This window comes from Mustelus asterias, chromosome 5 (genome assembly GCF_964213995.1).
Source record: "Mustelus asterias chromosome 5, sMusAst1.hap1.1, whole genome shotgun sequence".
NCBI lineage: Eukaryota > Metazoa > Chordata > Chondrichthyes > Carcharhiniformes > Triakidae > Mustelus > Mustelus asterias.
This window is the reverse complement of record NC_135805.1, coordinates 80,831,407-80,852,651: the sequence shown is the minus strand read 5'-3', so window position 1 is coordinate 80,852,651 and position 21,245 is coordinate 80,831,407. Positions and strand designations below refer to the sequence as shown.

Sequence of the window (21,245 nt, the reverse complement as noted above, 5' to 3'; positions counted from 1 at the left end):
CAAACTTCCTCTTCTGCTTGAGAGTTCTGTATCCACCCTGTAGGTAGGCACCAGCCATTTAGGCTGCTGCATTAGAAATAACAGAGATTACATTGTGAAATCATGGTGCGGATTTGCTGTGATCTTTGGTATTAAGATACTTTTGAAAATTGTATAATTGCCTTCATATGAAGACAATGGCCCTTAAATTCCTGGGGCTGGAGATGGCATAAATCTGATTTCTGCTTTGGAGGGAAAGGGGATACTTTAGGCAAAACTCAATTACACCAGAATTCTACCCACTCAGACAGTTTAAATTCCAGCGGAGGGAGGAGGTCCTGGATACATCTTCCACCCAATTTCCCACATCAAGGGAAATGTCTGATTGGGTTTCTTCACGAATTCTGCCTTTACACTCTTTAAAGACTTCAACTGAAATGGGAACAGGATGACAGTGCAGGTCCATTTGTTTTATGTTTCATTCATTCGTGGGACATGGGTGTTGCTGGCTGGACCAGCATTTGTTGTCCAATCCCTACTTGCCCAATGGCAGTCGAGAGTAAACCATATTGCTGTGGCTCTGGAGTCACACGTAGGCTAGACCAGGTAAGGACGGCAGATTTCCTTTCCTAAAGGACTTTAGTGCACCAGATAGGTTTTTACAACAATTGACAGTGGTTTCATGGTCATCAGTAGATTCTTAATTCCAGACATTTTTTAAATTGAATTCAAATTCCACCATCTGCCGTGGTAGGATTTGAACCCACGTCCCCAGAACATTAGCTGAGTTTCTGGATGAATAGTCTAGCGATAATAACACCAGGCCACCACCTCCCCTTCCCCTTCAGAAACCTTGTCTATAACATGTATAGTGTGGTGGAAATAACCTTTTGAGGTGTGTCTATTTCAATGCTAGGAGTATTGTGGAGAAGGCAGATGAGCTGAAGGCGTGGATAGACACATGGAAATATGACATTATAGCCATTAGTGAAACTTGGCTACAGGAGGGGCAGGACTGGCAGCTCAATGTTCCAGGGTTCCAATGTTTCAGGCGGGATAGAGGCAGAGGGATAAAAGGTGGGGGGGTGGCATTGTTGGTCAGGGAAAATGTTACAACCGCACTCAGGCAGGATAGGTTAGGGAGCTTGTCTACAGAGGCCCTATGGGTGGAGCTGAGAAACAGGAAAGGTATGACCACATTAATGGGGTTGTATTATAGACCACCCAATAGGCAGCGAGAATTAGAGGAGCAAATCTGCAGAGAGATAGCTGACAACTGCAAGAAACACAAAGTTGTGATAGTAGGGGATTTTAATTTTCCACATATAGATTGGGACTCGCATACTGTTAAAGGTTTAGACACGATAGAGTTTGTAAAATGTGTTCAGGACAATTTTCTACATCAGTATATAGAGGTGCCAACTAGAGAGGATGCGATATTGGATCTCCTATTGGGAAATGAGTTAGGGCAGGTGATGGAGCTGAGTGCAAAGGAACACTTTGGATCTAGTGATCATAATGCCATTAGTTTCAACCTGATCATGGATAAGGATAGATCTGGTCCTCGGGTTGAAGTTCTGAACTGGAAAAAGGCCAAATTTGATGAAATGAGAAGGGATCTGGGAAGTGTGGATTGGCACAGGCTGTTCTCTGGTAAGGATGTAAATGGAAAGTGGGAGGCCTTCAAAGGAGAAATTTTGAGAGTGCAGAGTTTGTATGTTCCTGTCAGGATTAAAGGCAAAGTACATAGGAATAAGGAACCTTGGTTCTCGAGGGAGATTGTAACACTGATTAAGAGGAAGAGAGAGTTGTATGAAATGTACAGGCCGCAAGGAACAGATCAGATGCTCGAGGAGTATAAAAAATGCAAGAAGCTACTTAAGAGGGAAATCAGGAGGGCTAAAAGAAGACATGAGGTTGCTTTGGCAGACAGAGTGAAGGAAAATCCAAAGAGCTTCTATAGGTATGTTAGGAGCAAAAGGATAGTGAAGGATAAAATTGGTCCTCTTGAAGACCAGAGTGGTAGACTGTGTATGGAACCAAAAGAGATGGGGGAGATACTAAATGGTTTTTTTGCATCCGTATTTACTGAGGAAACGGGCATGGAGTCTACGGAAATAGGGCAAATAGGTAGGGAGGTCATGGAACCTTTACAGATTAAAGGGGAGGAGGTGCTCACTGTCTTGAGGCAAATCAGAGTGGATAAATCCCTAGGACCGGACAGGGTATTCCCACGGACCTTGAGGGAAGCTAGTGTTGAACTTGCAGGGGCCCTGGCAGACATATTTAAATGTCAGTATTCACGGGGGAGGTGCCGGATGATTGGAGGGTGGCTCATGTTGTTCCGTTGTTTAAAAAAGGTTCCAAAAGAAATCCGGGAAATTATAGGCCAGTAAGTTTGACGTCGGTGGTGGGCAGGTTATTGGAAGGTGTGATAAGGGATAGGATCTACAAATATTTGGATAGACAGGGACTTATTAGGGAGAGCCAACATGTGGTAGGTCATGTTCGACCAATCTATTAGAGTTTTTCGAGGAGGTTACCAGGAAAGTGGATGAAGGGAAGGCGGTGGATGTTGTCTACCTGGATTTCAGCAAGGCCTTTGACAAGGTCCCTCATGGGAGGTTAGTTAGGAAGGTTCAGTCGCTAGGTATACATGGGGAGGTAGTAAATTGGATTAGACACTGGCTCAATGGAAGAAGCCAGAGAGTGGTTGTGGAGGATTGCTTCTCTGAGTGGAGGCCTGTGACTAGTGGTGCCGCAGGGATCGGTGTTGGGTCCATTGTTGTTTGTCATCTATATCAATGATCTGGATGATAATGTGGTAAATTGGATCAGCAAGTTTGCTGATGATACAAAGATTGGAGGTGTAGTGGACAGTAAGGAAGGTTTTCAAAGCTTGCAGAGGGATTTGGACCAACTCGAAAAATGGGCTGAAAAATGGCAAATGGAATTTAACGGAGACAAGTGTGAGATATTGCACATTGGAAGGACAAACCAAAGTAGAACGTACAGGGTAAATGGTAGGACTCTGAAGAGTGCAGTTGAACAGAGGGATCTGGGAATACAGGTACAGAATTCCCTAAAAGTGACATCACAGGTGGATAGGGTCGTAAAGAGTGCCTTTCGTACATTGGCCTTTATAAATCGGAGTATCGAGTATAAAAGTTGAAGTGTTATGGTAAGGTTATATAATAAGAAGTTTAACAACACCAGGTTAAAGTCCAACAGGTTTATTTGGTAGCAAAAGCCACACAAGCTTTCGAGGCTCTGAGCCCCTTCTTCAGGTGAGTGGGAATTCTGTTCACAAACAGAACTTATAAGACACAGACTCAATTTACATGAATAATGGTTGGAATGCGAATACTTACAACTAATCCAACAACTGGATTAGTTGTAAGTATTCGCATTCCAACCATTATTCATGTAAATTGAGTCTGTGTCTTATAAGTTCTGTTTGTGAACAGAATTCCCACTCACCTGAAGAAGGGGCTCAGAGCCTCGAAAGCTTGTGTGGCTTTTGCTACCAAATAAACCTGTTGGACTTTAACCTGGTGTTGTTAAACTTCTTACTGTGTTTACCCCAGTCCAACGCCGGCATCTCCACATCAAGGTTATATAAGGCATTGGTGAGGCCGAATTTGGAGTATTGTGTACAGTTTTGGTCACCTAGTTACAGGAAGGATGTAAATAAGGTTGAAAGAGTGCAGAGAAGGTTCACAAGGATGTTGCCAGGACTTGAGAAGTTGAGTTACAGAGAGAGATTGAATAGGTTGGGACTTTATTCCCTGGAGCGTAGAAGATTGAGGGGAGATTTGATAGAGGTGTATAAGATTTTGATGGGTATAGATAGAGTGAATGCAAGCAGGCTTTTTCCGCTGAGGCTAGGGGAGAAAAAAACCAGAGGTCATGGGTTAAGGGTGAAAGGAGAAAAGTTTAAAGGGAATATTAGGGGGGGCTTCTTCACGCAGAGAGTGGTGGGAGTGTGGAATGAGCTGCCGGATAAAGTGGTAAATGCGGGATCACTTTTAACATTTAAGAAAAATTTGGACGGGTTCATGGATGAGAGGGGTGTGGAGGAATATGGTCCAAGTGCAGGTCAGTGGGACTAGGCAAAAAAATGGTTCGGCACAGACAAGAAGGGCCAAAAGGCCTGTTTCTGAGCTGTAATTTTCTATGGTTCTATGGTTCTAACATTAGTTGATTCCAGGGGAGATCTCAAGGCAAAATGGCTCCTTCCGTATCTGAAGACTCCAAAGCTGAATTGTTGGGCCTCATGGAACTCCAGGTAGAGATATACATGTTTTGCTTTGCAAATGCAAATCTAAGCGAGTGCTGCTAATCATGATCTTGCAGATGCTGGCAACTCCCCCTGAACAGCAAATAATGTCATCCATGAGGATTTAGAGAAGGGTTTCTAACCTGCAGCTAGGGTTGTGGGGATGGCGGGTGGAAGTAGGAGGATGAGTTTGTAAAGCTTGTAGTGAAGTTTCATTTTGCTGCCGTCTTAGTTAATCCAAAACTTATGCCCAGAAACATCTGCCCTACAAAGCAGCAATTCCTGATAACTGGGTGACCTTTTATACAGGGCATTAAAGTGATTGTCTTAGATGTTCTGAGCAGCTGTTTGGATTCTGAAAGACTCTGTTCTAAGCTGAACTTAGTATAATTTTTAGTGGTTTTGGATAATACTGCTTTCTGTTTTCAGTCCAGCAGAGTCCCGCCATCTCATTCATTAATGCAGTGAGAGTTTATTTTCTACAGTAACTCTAGACAGCGTAGTGAAAACATTGATAAAGGAGCAGAAATACAAGGTGCTGACTGACACAAATTGAATCTGATGAGATAAGGACATTCTTTGGCCATTTCTGTCTTGTGTTCTTAATCAAGGATTTGTGCAGTCAAGCATGATTCTGCGAAAATCAAAGTAAAGGTTTTATTTGTTTTTGTTTTACTGAACAAGGAAGTGACACAATTTGAAGGAACCTCTCAAGTTTGACAATAATATTTTAGTCAGCCAGCTTGTTCCTAGCTGCAGGCAGTGCACATCAATTTAACGCCTTGTCTGTCAGTGATAATCCATGCCGCCAGGCCCAGACTGCAGATCAAGTGCAGGAATGCCAAGCAATCATCACTATGTTTTAGCTAACAACACATCACCGTCTGCATAGAGGAGATATCCTGTATATCATACTGGAGGGGTTTTTCCTATCCCTTGGGGCCAAAATTTAATATCAGTTGATATCCTTTGGCATTGCACATAATGAGTGAAATTTAATTCCCTTCCCAAGGCGAGATTGGTGGTAGGGGGCATTTAATCAAGCAGCAAGATGGTGGGTGGGCACATTGCTGTGAATGGAAAATCCATGAATGGCCTTTCTGCACCGTCACCAATTGAGGCCCTTAGGTGGACAATTGATGCCTACTTAAGGACTACATCTCGTCACTGCTGGTACCCAGTGGGGACCATGCAAACAAACAAACCCAAATGCAGGGCTGCTTGGGTGAGATTGTTCAAAGGCACTCAGTGGGACCCAGCATCAGGAAGAGGTAGGGGAGGCATGCTGAGAGCCACCCCTGCCTTTTCTGCATGAACCCCACCACCACCACAACTTCCCTCCCACCATTACTCTTTTGTGGATGAGATCCAGTGTTGATCCTAGGCCTCAGCTGGGTCTTTACTGGCAGCAGCCTCTGGCTGGCTGCCTGCTCCCGATGGGTGGAACTTCCACGCCTGGTGTTGTTGATCCAGAGGAAGGCCTGCCACTGTCCAGTTGATTTGGATAAGTGGCACTTATCTAGTCAGGTCTTCCCTAAAAGAGGGAACATAGTGTTCCCACTGGCTCTGAAGCTGGACGGCAAGACTCCTCTCGCCTTCATTAAATCCAGCCCAACAAGTCAGATAATACAGTCACTTTCTCACCAATCTGATATATTTATTTATGTTGCCATTTCTCTATCTTCTTCTGTTTCTCTTCTTTCTCCTTAACTCTTTGGGCAGAATTTTCCCATCTCCCCCACGGAGGATTTGAGGGTGGGCCGGAGCGGATAATCTAGTGGGAGCCAAAAAGTCAGAAACTTGCTGGTGTAAAATCAAGTTTCAATTATCCCAATGGCGGTTTAATGATGGGTTGTTCTTCACACTGGCATGAACGTCATTTACATTCATTTGCAGCTCATGAATGCTCAATTAAACAGCTGGCCCCTCAGGCCTTCCAATCCTGCATCATGTCAGCATAAAATTATATTGGGCTAAAACCTAACTGATAACGATAAAGGCAGTCCTCAGTTCGCAAGATGGTTTGAGGTGAGTACAATAAAACCTTTCTGGCATATACTGCTCTGTTCCGGATGCACTGTACACCAGTCTACACAGCAGACCAGTTCCTGCCCTCCATCTCCATGCTGAGCTGGTCTTCGTGGACAGCTGTTGGACCCATGGACCCTTCTGTGTCACCGAGTTGGATCAGTACAGCACCTGGAGTTAGGGAGTACAGGAGTCTCTTTCCCCCTGGTGCCACACACCATTGATTGCACTGTGCTGCAGGACTCATGAGGTCACCGTAACAAAGGTCTGAAATTCGACTGGGGGTGGAATGTGAGGTGAGGAGGGGAGTGTTGGTGGCCTGACAATGACAATGGGGCAGTGTGGGGGGAAAGGCGAGAACCATGGCATGCAGAGGAGCGAGGAGGTGGATGACGAAGACAAATAATGGAAGGCAGAGGGAAGACTGAAGGGAGGGAAGCTGGACTCCGACATGGCTGCATGAAAAGCTCACAAACCAGGGATACCACATTGTTTACTGGAAGGGGATACATGAAGACTCCAGATGGGGTTGGTAGAGGTCCAAGTGGGGCATGGGCACCTTGCAGGTGATGAACTCTGGGGAAGGGTGGTGGAATCGAGCAACAGACTTCTTCTTGAGGCTGCTAGACTTTCCCTCTGGGGTGCTGACATTTTACACAGACTGGTGAAGACAGGTGGGCTGGAGAGAGTGATATGAGTGTGCTGGACTGGTGTCTAATATGGCGCTGGGACTGCCAGCTCACGGTAGATGTATGAATCAGCTGCCTACCCCCCAGGTGATTCGGGAGGTAACTTGCCTGTACATAATTAATGCGGTTCCAAGCGCAGAATCTGGTGTGGGATCCTGCCATTTCGGTCAGCAGGAAAGACGCCATTGGAACGGCCTAGCACCGCACTTAGTCTCAGACATTGAAAATTCTGCCCTTGGTGTTTTTCTCGTAGGTGCATGACAAGATTCTTTTGCCTTCAGCCAGTTTCCTTCCTCCCTCTGTTTTTTTTCCTTTTTCTCTCTATTCTGATTTGGTTCCCTCAGCTAAACTATTTCAGAAAGGAGATCAAATTAGAATGAGGAAATATACTATTCACCTGCCTTTTTCTCACATGCAGCCTCACAGGTGTTGCAACTAATGGGTTTTGTTTTGTAGGAGTAAGAAATTATCAATTGTCTTTTCCAACTGTAGACAAAACACAGGTGTATAATTATGTGATTTAGAAATTCAACTGATTTGTTTTGAAAATTGAACTAACATTAACATGTTAGTTCTACTTCTCCCCCTTTCTCTCTTATCTCTGGCCTTAATCCCTCTGTCTGTCTCTCTTTTCCCCACCTTAATGTATTTTCTGAAGTTTATAGAATACTAAACAAAGCTATAAAAGGTGTGTTTTCTATCTTGCACAAACATGCAGATATCCAGCCTCCCTTGTTTTTACAAAAACAATCGGTATAAACTTAATCATAATAGTTCACGAAAATCATTTGAAAAAAGAACTACTGAACAAAAGTGCTACAAACCAAGTCAAATATTACTTCAACACTATTGATTGATTGGTACTTAAACCTTGGTGAAGGTTGATGCTCACACCCCTTTCCTCGCTGTCATTCTCTGCCTCCACTCTGTCTCATTTAAAACCCCACCCCATCAAATCTAGTGGCTGAATTTTTCAGATGGTGGGGGTCTCCCTTCCCGCCATCTGAAGAGTTGTCAAGGAACACATCTCTGTCAACTCCAATTTATATTCCCCCCCCACGACCCCCCCTCCCGCCCCACTCCCCGCCCCCCAAGATCAAGGCCTATTCTTTTTTGGGCTTCCCCTATGCCTGTTAAATACTCCCACCAGCCTAAAAATTGAGTCTGAGTGGGAAATGACCCTTAAGTGTGTTGCATATTCATGTTGTTACTAGTTGGAGCAAGGGCACTTTAAAGAACTGATCTTATGATGTATTGATGATGTCATTGGCTCTTTGCACAGACGAATGGGCAGTCTATCCTAACAGCCTGAAGAGTAAACATCTTTCCAATAAAACTTGCGATTATTTGTACTGTCATAGTCTGCAAGCCTATCCTTTAAAAATACCACAAAGTGGGCATTGATTGGCCACTTCAAGGCCTCAATTGGGGCAAGAGAAGGTTTTCTGTCTGAGATCTTGTCCACCTCAGTATAAAATTGCTGCCCCCCAATGCTAACCACTGTGTCACCATGTCACGCTAAATTTGGAAAGCATGTCATTTACGGGAGCCAGGTGGCTAGATTGTGCCATCACAGGTTGGTGTACTCTTACATGCACAATAAAATAAAACTTACTGTGTGCCACACAGCCCAATACCTCTGACACTGAAATGGCTTGGCATAGAGCCATCTATGTAAATTATAGATGCTGTAGGCACTTAAAGATATTTTAATGAAAAGTCCACTTGTACCAAGTTGTCTGCGTTGCAGGTTTATTCTATATATTTGAATCCAGGGATTAGTCAACATCTCATTCAGCAGCAAGGCGGCCACTGGTAACATTATCAAACCCAATCTCAAGAAATATATTGTCACCGCACCCTACTCCAACAAATAGGTCTGCTCTTGCTCTACTAGATCTATCTAGGATAGTATCCTTAGTGAAATAAACACTGCCCTTAAGTAAAACAAAGTCACCCCCCAGTCTTTACCCTCATTCAAATGTATTCCTTATCTCAAATCAAACTGATAATCCAACTCCAACCTCCAGTTGAACTCTAGCCTTCAAGGCACTTCTAACCCTCAGTCCAACTCTAATTAACTCTTTCTGCAAAGCTAATCTTACGCCCTATCCTAATTAGCTCAATTCTGAATGTCAATCCAACTGTAACCCTAATCCCCTTTCTAACGAGGGACGGCACTATTGCTGGGCAGTTATATTCAGCAACACAGTCAGCAATAAGGCGGAGGGTTTAGGGGCATCAAAGTGGGAAATTTATTTACGAAGATTAGTGAAGACAGGGAAGAATCTGATAAGATAATAAAGTGAATGTAATGACTTTTAATGGTAAATCTCTGAACGCAACTACATGACATTTAAATCAGAGGCAGCACAAATGAGGGGAAATCCCCTTAGTAAATGATAAAAAGTCAGTTTTAGAGATGTTTTGTGAAAATCAACAGCTGTCGGATAATTTTTGAGCTGCAGCTTTCCGAGCATTATGTTCACAAACTGAAGTGTAATCCAAGAAATAAAGTGATAGGGATGTAGCCCTATTTTATGATGTACACTTCCTTTCAGAGTGACTCCATGTTGGGAGCACTGAATTTCCTATCCAAATCCTTAATGAGATCAGAATGAGATTTCCTGACCACTTTAACATGTGTTTTTTTGTTTGTTAATAGTTTATTAGTAACAAAATGTGCAAATCAGTATTGTAATTTGGAGAATACATTCCTGCGAGAACGGGTAGAGTTCAGGAATTGATTAAAGACTGGATACATTTTTGTCTTCACTGTCAAGCTGGTGCACAATTGGAACCTGCCACCCATCGTTTAGGGACCCACCAGATTTATATTGATTCTGCAGAATGAATATCGGCTGGGTTCTATAGTAGGTGTGTGAGCTGCTATTACCCAGGCAGTGAAGACAGAACCATTACCAAATATGAGTCAGCATTAGATAACTTGTGAGCCTGGAGGGCAATACACACATTAATCCTGATGTCATGAGATTATTTATTTAACAGGTTAGGCAAACAACAATCAGGAAGATGTATACTTATCCCTTCCCTCCCCTGCCTAAAGATGTGATGCTCACTCCATCACAGTTTCCTAGATGATTGGCAACCTCCAATATCAGTCTTAAGAGGCTATTGTTTACGCAGAAGCTTTGAAAATGAAAGCTATTTCGTTCCCTCCTCGGCACCCTCACTCAAGGGAGTTGTGGCTAAATCTGGTGGCCTATTACTGCCCCACTAAGAACAGCACAGGCAGCAGATAGAGCTTCTGTCAAGTGGCCATCACCATAAGATTGCCAATCTGCTCCATTTTACTTACCCAGGTCGGGAGCTGCACGTTACTCGCTGGTGAGAAATATGCAGTGCAGCATCTCCAGAGTCCCTCCAGTACAGGGTGGCAGTGTTGGGGGAAATGAAGCCACAATCTCCTTTACGGCACTAGTTGAAAGTGTGTAAGACAATTGGATGACGGGGCAGGGTGGTCGGGCGTTCGAGGAGGGGTGACTGTCAGGTGGTCGAGGGGATTGGTTAGCTGGGGGGGCTGGTTTTGTGGTCGGGGTTTGGGTGAAGGGAGTTAGGGGGTTGGGTGGTTCAGGCGGGTTTTGGAGTGTAGTTGGAAGGTGGGAGGGGCTTGGTCAGGGTTGGTTGAGTATTCTGGGGGGTGGGGGGTAGTTAAGTGGTCAGGAGGGTAGTCAGGGTGGGGTGGGTAGTTGATAGGGTGGCAATTGGCAAGTCAGTTGGATAGTTGGGGGTTGTGGACGGTAGTCAGGAGGTTAGTTGGGGAGGTGGAGGGTAGTCGGGGAAGTTGGGAGGGTAGTTGGAAGGGAAGCCAGTGGATAGTCAGGTGTTGGGATGCTATTTGGGTGGGCAGGAAGTGACGGGTATGAGGGGTAATCAGAGGGTCGGGAGAAGGGGATGGCTGGTGGGGTCAGGGGTTGGTCAGTACCATAGTTACCCAAGGGTTAAAAGTGTTTAATATTTTAACTTTTCCTGGCTAATTATCCTGGAACCAACCACAGTCTCTGATTGGATGGTTCTCAGTGCAGGACAATTGCTCATTGGAAATTTAAGTTTCCTATACAGCCCTGATAGAAATTTATAAAATTATGAGAGGTATAGATAGGGTGAACAGTTGGAAGCTTTTTCCCAGGGCAGAAATGACAATTACAAGTGGGCACAAGTTCAAGATAAGGGGGGAAAGATTCAGTGGAGATGCGCCGGGAAAGTTTTTTTACACAGAGGTTGATGAGGGCCTGGAATGCACTACCAAGTGAGGTGATTGAGGCAGTTACATTAGCCACATTTAAGACTTATCTTGAAAGGCATATGAACAAACGGGAAATAGAGGGATATAAGCGGTTGGTCTAGATAGGACAACATGATCGGCGTATGCTTGGAGGGCCGAAGGGCCTGTTCCTGTGTGCTGTGCTGTTCTTTGTTCTTTGTTGTGGGACTCGGGTTGGGGAAAAGGGGGTCCTCCATTGCATCTTCTTGGATACCTCTGGGATACAACCCCTCGGGGAATGGAAGTTCTGGGCCAATATGTCCTGTGTAGATTAGTGTGGTAAACTCATAGAACAATCATGGGAACATGATTTGACAAGTGGTTTAAGAATGAAGCAAACATTTGTGGAGATCAATTTTCAGCAATTTCCTTATAAGGTGATGCCCTAATAAACGGAAGTTTGAGAAATCATCAGACAGGACACAGGACTGATGTAAAAATGGAAAATGTCATGCTTGCATTTTCACGTTATTTTGGAAGGTCTACCATTGTGTGTGTGTCTTCTTTAAATTGCAAAATCACATAACATTTGGCCAATTTTTTTTGGTATTTCTCTAGAAAATGTTGGATGAATGCCAGGATAGAAGAAATTGTCAGCTTCTCGTTAATGGTCGAATATTTGGTACAGACCCTTGTCCTGGAACCAGTAAATACCTCATCGTATGGTACAAGTGCCGGCCAAGTAAGTAGCTCATAGAGCCTTTATTTAAATTTGAATGATGAGAAACATTTTAGTGCTATTAATGGTTTTGAATATTTAACCTATAATATAACTAAAGCAATAATTATAACAAAAATTAAAGCTGAAATGTGATTCTTGTATCTGTTTCTTTTTATTCATTCATGGGACATGGGCATCTCTGGCTGGCCAGTATTTATTGCCCATCCCTAGTTGCCCTTGGGAAGGTGGTGGTGAGCTGCCTTCTTGAAATGCTACAGCCCATATGCTGTGGGTTGACCCACATTGCATTAGGGAGAGAGAATTTGTAGTGATTGATACAACTGAGTGGCCATTTCAGAGGGCAGTTGAGAGTCAACCACTTTGCTGTATCTCTGGAGTCACATGTAGGCCAGACCAGGTAAGGACGACAGATTTCCTTCCCTAAAGGACATTAGTGAACCAGATGGGTTTTTTCTGGCGGTCCATTCAAAATTTCATTCTATTGTCAATTACAGTTATAACCTGCCTTCATTCTGTATAGTGCTTTAAAAATAGCTAAGGTTAAAATGGAGTCTCACTGTCAAATAGAAATTAAGCCAGGTCATGTGATTTAGAAATAAAGCAACTAAAAATCTTTGTAATATTCAAATATATATTGCTTCAAACCATGACTATCTGACCTGATGATCCGCTTTGTTAATGACTCAGAAATTACTTAAATAATGTTTGATTGTCAAAACATTACAGTTTTACATTCCTGTCTATTTCTGATTCTTGATGCTCTTCCTGTTCCTGTTTTCTGTTGGGTTCAACTAGAAAAATAGAGAGTATTTTCTGCTGTACCAATGGGCTTGGATAATAACTGCCATTTTCAATGTAAGAAGTTGAAAGAAAGAACAGTGCTGCATTGAGAGGCCTATTGACAAACACTTAGGAGTTACAAATGTGACTTTTGAACAGCTAGCTCATGCAGTTGTTTGAATTGCAACTGATGCTATGAATCTGTCCTGCAATGTAGATCTATTTCCAAGCCTGATAAAGGAACTGGGATAGTCATCCTCAACAAGTGCGACTATATTGACAAAATACATGTTGTTCTTAATGAGGGCTCCAAATTTGTTACCATTGGACATGTCACCAAGCATGACAGCACAGTCCTGCTTAAAAGCAAGTTACAAAACATTTCTTAGGCTTGTGTAAGAGTAATGAGTTACCTTGTGAAGTATATAATAGGATTTATCCTCATGGCTCACCATGCCCTCAGATGTCTGGGTTGCCCAAGACACATAAATGTGATGCCCTATCCCCTACCCCAAGTTATCTGCACACATAAATTGGCCAAATAGTGAGTTGCTACAACTAGTTGAACAAAGTTGCAACCCAGACAGGAAGTGGGTTGTGGCACCTCCACCAGAAGTCCCCTTCTGACTTCCCTTAACTCTTAAGTCCTGGTAACCTCAGAACCTCTCTCACAACCCCCCTTTCCCTGGCCTATTCTCCAAAATCCTGATCAACCACCGTGCCCCCCCCCCACCCCCCTCCCCCCATGACTCTCCAGGTGTTCCCTACCCCGAAACCCCTGTCACTTACCCCACTGTCCTCCAGTTCCAGTGCCTGACAGCTCACTGCAGTGACTGCCTCTTCTGGCCACTGCAATGCTGTGCCTGAAGGGACAGGAGAGCTGCTAATCTGATTCATTGGCTGGACCTCTTCACAATCAACATTCATTAGAGCCTAATATGGCATCATGGCTGTTGAGGTCAGGAATGATGTGTTTCCTGCTGACTGTTCAGATCCTGGGGGGCCGAGCCCCCGCCACCCTGAACATTCAGACCTAAGAGTATTTACAGTGAGTGTATACATAGATGTACAAAGAGAATGACCTGGGATTTTGCAGTTGGTGGTGAATTAACTGTATTGGTTGTTTATTGCACTTACTCATGCCCACAGTCTTTCCATAGACTGTTGCATTAGAGCTTGCAGTGAAAAGAAATCCATTTCTACACGACTTCCTCCACAAGGCATCTAGAACCTGTGTGAAAAGAATGAGCAACTGTGTATCTTCCAAATCGGATTGAAAAAATATTTACTGAAGCATTCGGAATCTGAGCTCGAAACTTGTAGAATCTGAGCTAGAAACTTGTAGAATCTGAGCTAGAAACTTGCAGAATCTGAGCTAGAAACTTGCAGAATCTGAGCTAGAAACTTGCAGAATCTGAGCTAGAAACTTGCAGAATCTGAGCTAGAAACTTGGAACAGATCATTAAATTCCAAATCGTGTACAGAAAGTAAAATATAGAGAGGGAAAGAAAGATGAGAGATATAAAAGAGACAAAGGTTTTTTAATAAAAACCTCTTCTTTCATATCTCCAACAATAATTAAAATGTGAAGGAATGAAACTGCACACTTATAAAAATTAATGTCAGTGTCAGAAGGTTGTTTGTCAACATTTCAGATTTATACCATTGAAATGTATTTACACTAGATTAACTTTTTTTGGCACATTTAATGGCCATATATCACTGCATTTAATGCAGATCCATGTATTTCATTGTCGAATCTCACAGTGAGATACCAGTTCAGTGGAATTTGTGGAGGTGCAGAGCAACTTGGTGTCTAGGGAGATCAACAGGGTAAATAGGTGGGGTTGCAGGGATAGGGCATGGGTGGGATTGTTGTCAGTGCAGGCTCAATGGGCCGAATGGCCTTCTTCTGCACTGTAAGGTTTCTACGATTCTATGGTTTCTATGATTCTATTTTTTACAGCTCTTCATGTAGCTGGTGGACTGATACCTTGTTGCTCAACACCGGATTGCAATGCAGCAGTAAATGTGGCATCCTGAATATACATCTACTTAACAATTGGTTCCTAACTCTTTATAAATAATGTGACAATATAACACACATTAATGGGCTTTTAACAGCAGTCCAGAAGATTTTAAATTGATAGGATTCCCCGTTAATTGACTGACTCCCGTCTTGGCAGCTATGGAGTCCATTTCATATGAACATGCCATAAGAACGTAAGTACTAGGAGCAGAAGTGGATAATTCAGCCCCTCGAGCCTGCTCCGTCATTCAATATGTTCATGGCTGACCTCATCTCGGCCCCTTCTCCATTTTCCTGCCCACTTCCCATAACCCTTCATCCCGCTACTATTTAAAAGCCTATCTCTCTCCTCCTTAAATTTGTTTAGTGTTCTGACATCCACTGCACTCTGGGGTAGAGAATTCTACAGATTCACGACCCTTTGAGTGAAGTAATTCCTCTTCATTTCTGTTTTAAATCTGCCAATCCCTTAGCCTAAAACTATGACCTCTTGTTCTAGAATGTCCAACAAGGGGAAACATTCAATTTACGCCTACCCTATCAATTCCCTTTAGCATCCTATATACCTCAATTAGATCTAACTGACTGCCATTTCACGGCAGGTTAGCCAGCACTCCTGCACAGATGCAGCCAGCATGATGATGTAGCACATTATGTCATGACTGTGCACATGTACTGAGCTCATGGATGTTGCTGTTGCTGCCCTGCCTACGTATATTCCCCACTGAGGTGAGTGCACTGTGAGCCAGCAGGGGAATTGGTGTTTGCAGAAAGCAGGTGTAGAGCGTGAGGCCATGATCCTAGGATGCATGAATCTGTTAACGTGACCATCAGGAGAGAGAGAGAGGGCCCCAGCCACTACTGACCAGAGAGTGGAACCCAAGACAGCTACTTGCCTGGTGTGTGTGCGTGTGCATGCGCGTGTATATCTGTCTATCATTTGTTCATTTATGTGCATTGAAGAAACCCATACCCTCTTGCTAGTGCCTGGGATTTTACATTTTTATTCCCCCCTGATGGGCTCCCCAATTGCATCACACCACCAGGACTCACTGACATCTCCAGGAATATGCCCAGAGTTGGTAACCCTGTTTAAAAGCAAATTACTGCGGATGCTGGAATCTGAAACCAAAAGCATTTCCTTTTTTGGTAACCCTGTTCCTGATTAACAGTAAAATTATTGTTGTGAGTCATTGGAATGATGATAGAAGAAATATATGTATTGCAGATATAATTATTTGGGCCTTTGTTTGATTTAAGTTTGAAACTGGAAGCAGGAGTAGGCCATTTGGCCCTTCGAGCCTGCTCTGCCATTCATTTTGATCACGGCTGATCATCGAATTCAATATCCTGATCCCCCCTTGATCCCTTTAGCCCCAAGAGCTATATCTAATTTCTTCTTGAAATCAGACAACATTTTTGCCTCAACTACATTCGATGGTAGTGAATTCCATACATCCTCTGGGTGAAGAAATTTTGCCTCACCTCAGTTCTAACAGATTTGCCCCCTATGCTTAAACTATGACCCCCTCGGTCTGGACTCCCCCGCTATTGGGAGCATTCTTTCTGAATCTCCCCGTCTAGCCCTGTTTGAATTTTGTAAGTTTCTATGAGATTCCCTCCCTCTTCTAAACTCCAGTGAATATAATCCTAACTGACTAATCTCTCCTCATATCACAGATCTGCCATCCTAGGAATCAGACTGGTAAACCTTCGCTGTACTCCCTCTATAGCAAGGACATCCTTCCTCAGATAAGGACATCAAAACTGCACACAATACTCCAGGTGTGGCCTCACCAACGCCTTATATAATTGCAGCAAAACATCCATATCCCAATACTCAAAACCTCTCGCTATGAAGGCCAACATACCATTTGCCTTCTTTACTGCCTACTGTACCTGTGCACTTACTTTCAGCAACTGATGCACAAGGAGTCCAGGGTCTTGTTGAGTATCCACCTCTCTCAATTTACACCCATTCAAGTAATGATCTGTCTTCCTATTATTGCTACCAAGGTGGATAACCTCACATTTATCCGCATTTATACTGCATCTGCCATGCAAATGCCCACACACTCAGCCTGTCCAAATCATGCTGAAACATCTCTGCATCCTCCTTACAACTCATCCTTCCACCCAACTTTGTATCATCTGCAAATTTAGCGATAATACATTCAGCTCCCTCTTCCAAATCATTAATATATAATATGAACAGTTGGGGTCCTAGCACAGATCCCTGTGGGACCCCACTAATCACTGACTGCCAATCAAAAAAAGACCCTTTATGCCAACTCTTTGCTTCCGATCTGCTAACCAGCTTTATATCCATCTCAAGACATTGCCTGCAATCCCATGTTTTAACTTTACATAGTAGCCTGTTATCTGAGACCTTAGTGCGGCATGGTGGCACAGTGTTAGCACTGCTGCCTCACAGTTTTAGCACTGCTGCCTCACAGTGCCATGGACCCGGGTTTGATTCCTGGTTTGGGTCACTGTCTGTGTGGAGTCTGCACGTTCTCCCCATGTCTGCGTGGGTTTCCTCCGAGTGCTCTGGTTTCCTCCCACAGTCCAAAAGACGTGCTGATTAGGTGCATTGGCCATGCTAAATTCTTCCTCAGTGTACCCAAACAGGCGCCGGAGTGTGGTGACCAGGGGATTTTCACAATAACTTCATTGCAGTGTTAATGTAAGCTGACTTGTGACACTAATAAATAAAATCTTGTTGAAAGCCTTCTCAAAGTCTAAATAAACCACATCCACTGGTTCTCTTTGGTCAACTCTACTAGTTACATCCTCAAAAAATTCCAATAGATTCATCAAGTATGATTTCCCTTTTGTGAATCCATGCTGACTTTGTCTGATTATACCACTGCCTTCCAAATGCCGAGTAATGAAATCCTTGATAATAGACTCTAGCAATTTCCCCAGTACTGACATTAGGCTCATTGGTCTATAGTTTCCTGTTTTTTCTCTACCTCCCTTTTTGAATAGCGAGCTGATATTAGCTACCCTCCAATCTGTAGGAACCAGTCCAGAGTCCAAAGAATTTTGGAAAATAACCACCAATGGATCTACTATTTCCATTTCTATTACTCTGGGATGAAGATTATCAGGACCTGGGGATTTATCCACCTTCAATCCCAATAATTTCCCCAAAACCATTTCTCGATTAATGCTGATTTCCTTCAGCTTCTCACTAAAACATCTCTCAGCACTTCTGGTACATTATTCATGTCTTCCTTTGAAGATTGTAGCATAGTACAAATTTAATTCTTTGGCCATTTTCCGTTTCTGACTGTTAGGGGTCTACATTTGTTTTTATCAATCTTTTTCTCTTTACATAGCTATAGAAACTTTTACAGTCAGTTATTAAGTTCCCCACTAGCTTTACTTTCCTATTATATTTTCCCCTTCTTAATCAATCCCTTGGTCCTCCTTTGCTGAATTTTAAACTGCTCCCAATCTTCAGGCCTATTGCTCTTTCTTGCCGATTTGTATGCTTCTCCCTTGAATCTGATACTATCTCTAATTTCCCTTGTAAGCCATCGTTTGGCCACAATTCCCATACCACTCTTGCGCCAAACAGGAATAAACAACTTCTGGAGTTCACCTATTCGTTCTCTAAATGCCTGCTATTGCCTGTCCACTGTCTTTCCTTTCAGTAATATTTCCCAGTCCATCATGGCCAGTTCATGCCTCATATAATCATAGTTACCTTTACTGAGATTCAGGACCCTGATCTCAGAATCAACTACAAGAGTATCCACCTTGACAAAGAATTCTCCCATATTATGTCCACTCGTCCCCAAGGATTGTCTCACAACTAGATTGCCAACTAATCCTTTCTCATTGCACAACACCCAGTCCAAGATGGCCTGCTCCCTCATTGGTTCCTCAATGTATTGCTCCAGAAAACCATCCCATATGGACTCCAGAAATTCCTCCTCTATTGCACTGTGAATAATTTGACTCTCCCAATCTATATGCAGATTAAAGTCACCCATAATCACAGATGTTCTTTTAACACATATATTTCTGATTTCCTGTCTAAATGCTTGCCCCAACATTACCACTACAGGTTGATGGTCTGTATACCACCCTCACCAACATTTTTTGCCCCTTGTCGTTTCTTAACTCGATCCATACAGATTCTCCATCATCTATGCTAATATTTTTCCTCAATATCATATCAATATTATCTTTAATCAACAATGCAACTCCACCACTTTTTCCTTTCCATTTGTCCTTCCTAAACACTAAATAGCCCTTAATGTTTATTTCCCATCCTTGCTCACCTTGAAGCCACGTCTTTGTAATACCACCATATCATACCCCTTTACATCTATCTGTGTAAGTAATTAATCAATTTTGTTTTGAATGCTCCGAGATTCAGGTACAAAACTTAAGGTGGGCACTTTTGACATTTAGTTTCCCTTTTCTACTATTTTTTACTTGGTCCTTATCTGACTCTGGCCCTTGACTTCTCTGCCTATCACTTTCCTTATTTTCTTTACTGTCTTTTCCTATTGTTCTTAATTCCCCCTGCTCTGAATCCTTGTAAAGGTTCCCATTCCCCTGCCACATTAGTTTAAACCCTCCCCAACCACTCTTGCAAGTACCCTCCCTAGAACATCAGTCCTGATCCTGCCCAGGTTTAACCCGTCCAGTTTGTACAGATCCCACCTCCCCCAAAACCAGTCTCAATGCCCTAGGAATCTGAAATCCTCCCCCTCACATCTTTTCAGCCATATATTCATCCTATGTATCCTGCTGTTTCTACTCTGACTAGCAGGTGGCACAGGTAGTAATCCTGAGCTCACTGCTTTTGAGGCCTTACTTTTCAGCTTGCTTCCTAGCACCCTATATTCTGCTTTTAGGACCTCATCCTTTTTTTTTCACCTATGTCGTTTGTACCAATGTGTATCACAACCACTGGCTGCTCGCGCTCCCTCTTCAGAATTCCTGCAGCCGCTCCAAGACATCCTTGACCCTAGCACCAGGGAGGCAACATACCATCCAGGCGTCTTGTTTGCGGTCACAGAAACGCCTATCTATTCCCCTTACAATTGAATCCACTATAACTATTGCATTCCCACACTTTTTATTCCTCCCCTCTGCAACAGAACCAACAGATTTGGCTGTTGCTGTTTTCCCCTGAAAAGCCATTCCCCTCAACAGTATCCAAAACGGCATATCTGTTTTGCAGGGGAATAGCCACAGGAGATTCCTGCACTGCCTGCCTTGCTCGCTTGCTCTGCCTGGTGGTCACCCATTCCCTCCCTGCCTGTGGAGTCTGAGCCTGTGGTGTGATTTGATTTATTATTGTCACTTGTATTGGGATACAGTGAAAAGTATTGTTTCTTGCATACTATACAGACAAAGCATACCATACATAGAGTACATAGAGGAGAGGAAAAGTAGAGGGTGCAGAATATAGTGTTGCAGTCACAGATAGGGTGTAGAGAAAGATCAGCTTAATATATGGTAGGTCCATTCAAAAGTCTGATGGCAGCAGGGAAGAAGCTGTTCTTGAGTCAGTTGGTACACGATTGCAGACTTTTGTATCTTAAAGAGAAACAATTTATTAATCTCATGGAGTAGTGCTAGTAGAAATTAATAAATGGGTTTAGCAGTCAACAGCCTTCTGTGGTTCATGTCCTTCCAAGAGGAAAAAAACAAAGCAACTAACTTTGATGCTATTTGTTTTCAGGAGATAAATGCTTCCTTTGTTACTTGGCAAAACTGTCAGTACTAATGGAATCAGTGGAATATGCGTTCCTCATATCAGGTCTCATTGTCAGAGTTGTAGGTAGTATTGGCATGAGTTGCTATCTGGTTACCAACCATTTACTGAAACAATATCTTCTCTTAGACAAAACCCAGCTTGTTAACATTATAAGGAACACCAAATGTAAGCATGAATAAATGACCTCTGCAGTTTGTCGTTTCAAGATAAATGTAACACTTGTGTGCAGAGATGAATTAATGAAACCAACTTACTTTTTTAAAACCTGATTTATGTTCAGCATTTTTTTTAAAACAGTCAAACATTGCCATTGGCTCAGACTTCATGGATGAGGCTGAGCTGAGATGAGTAGAAACTGTAGAATGGTTATTTATGTTGGTTAGGTTTTGCTTCCTTTCATAAATAAAAGAATCTGCTGTTTTTCGATAAATAGTGCTTCTGTTTTCACATTTAGCCTGGGCTGAAAAGTCACTAACATTATTCTGTTTTGTCAGGTTGAAATTTTAAAAAAATATTTTCTTTCACCTCTTTTAGGTTTGCCAATCATATGGACTATTCTTAGGTCAAACTGGCTAGTTGCTTTCCTTCAACTCTCACTCGATGCCACTGTTTAAACTGCTTATTTTATTAGAGATATAACTTCAGGAAGTTTCCACATCCAGACTCCTCTACCCAAGTGTCAAATTGTAAACTGCCTGCAGAGTACAGCACTTTTGTCAGCGTGTTACATCTTTGATTAACTGAGACC

General features: G+C 43.0%; 1 protein-coding gene across 1 annotated transcript in view; it reads left to right on the top strand.

Moving 5' to 3' along the window:
- The window catches only part of LOC144493630 (protein eva-1 homolog A-like), a 298,521-nt gene that overhangs the window by 121,076 nt on the left and 156,200 nt on the right, over positions 1 to 21,245 (top strand). The window contains exon 3 of the mRNA XM_078212884.1: positions 11,819 to 11,942. Within this exon, the coding sequence (XP_078069010.1) occupies positions 11,819 to 11,942 (124 nt within the window). The remainder of the gene's footprint in view (positions 1 to 11,818; positions 11,943 to 21,245) is intronic.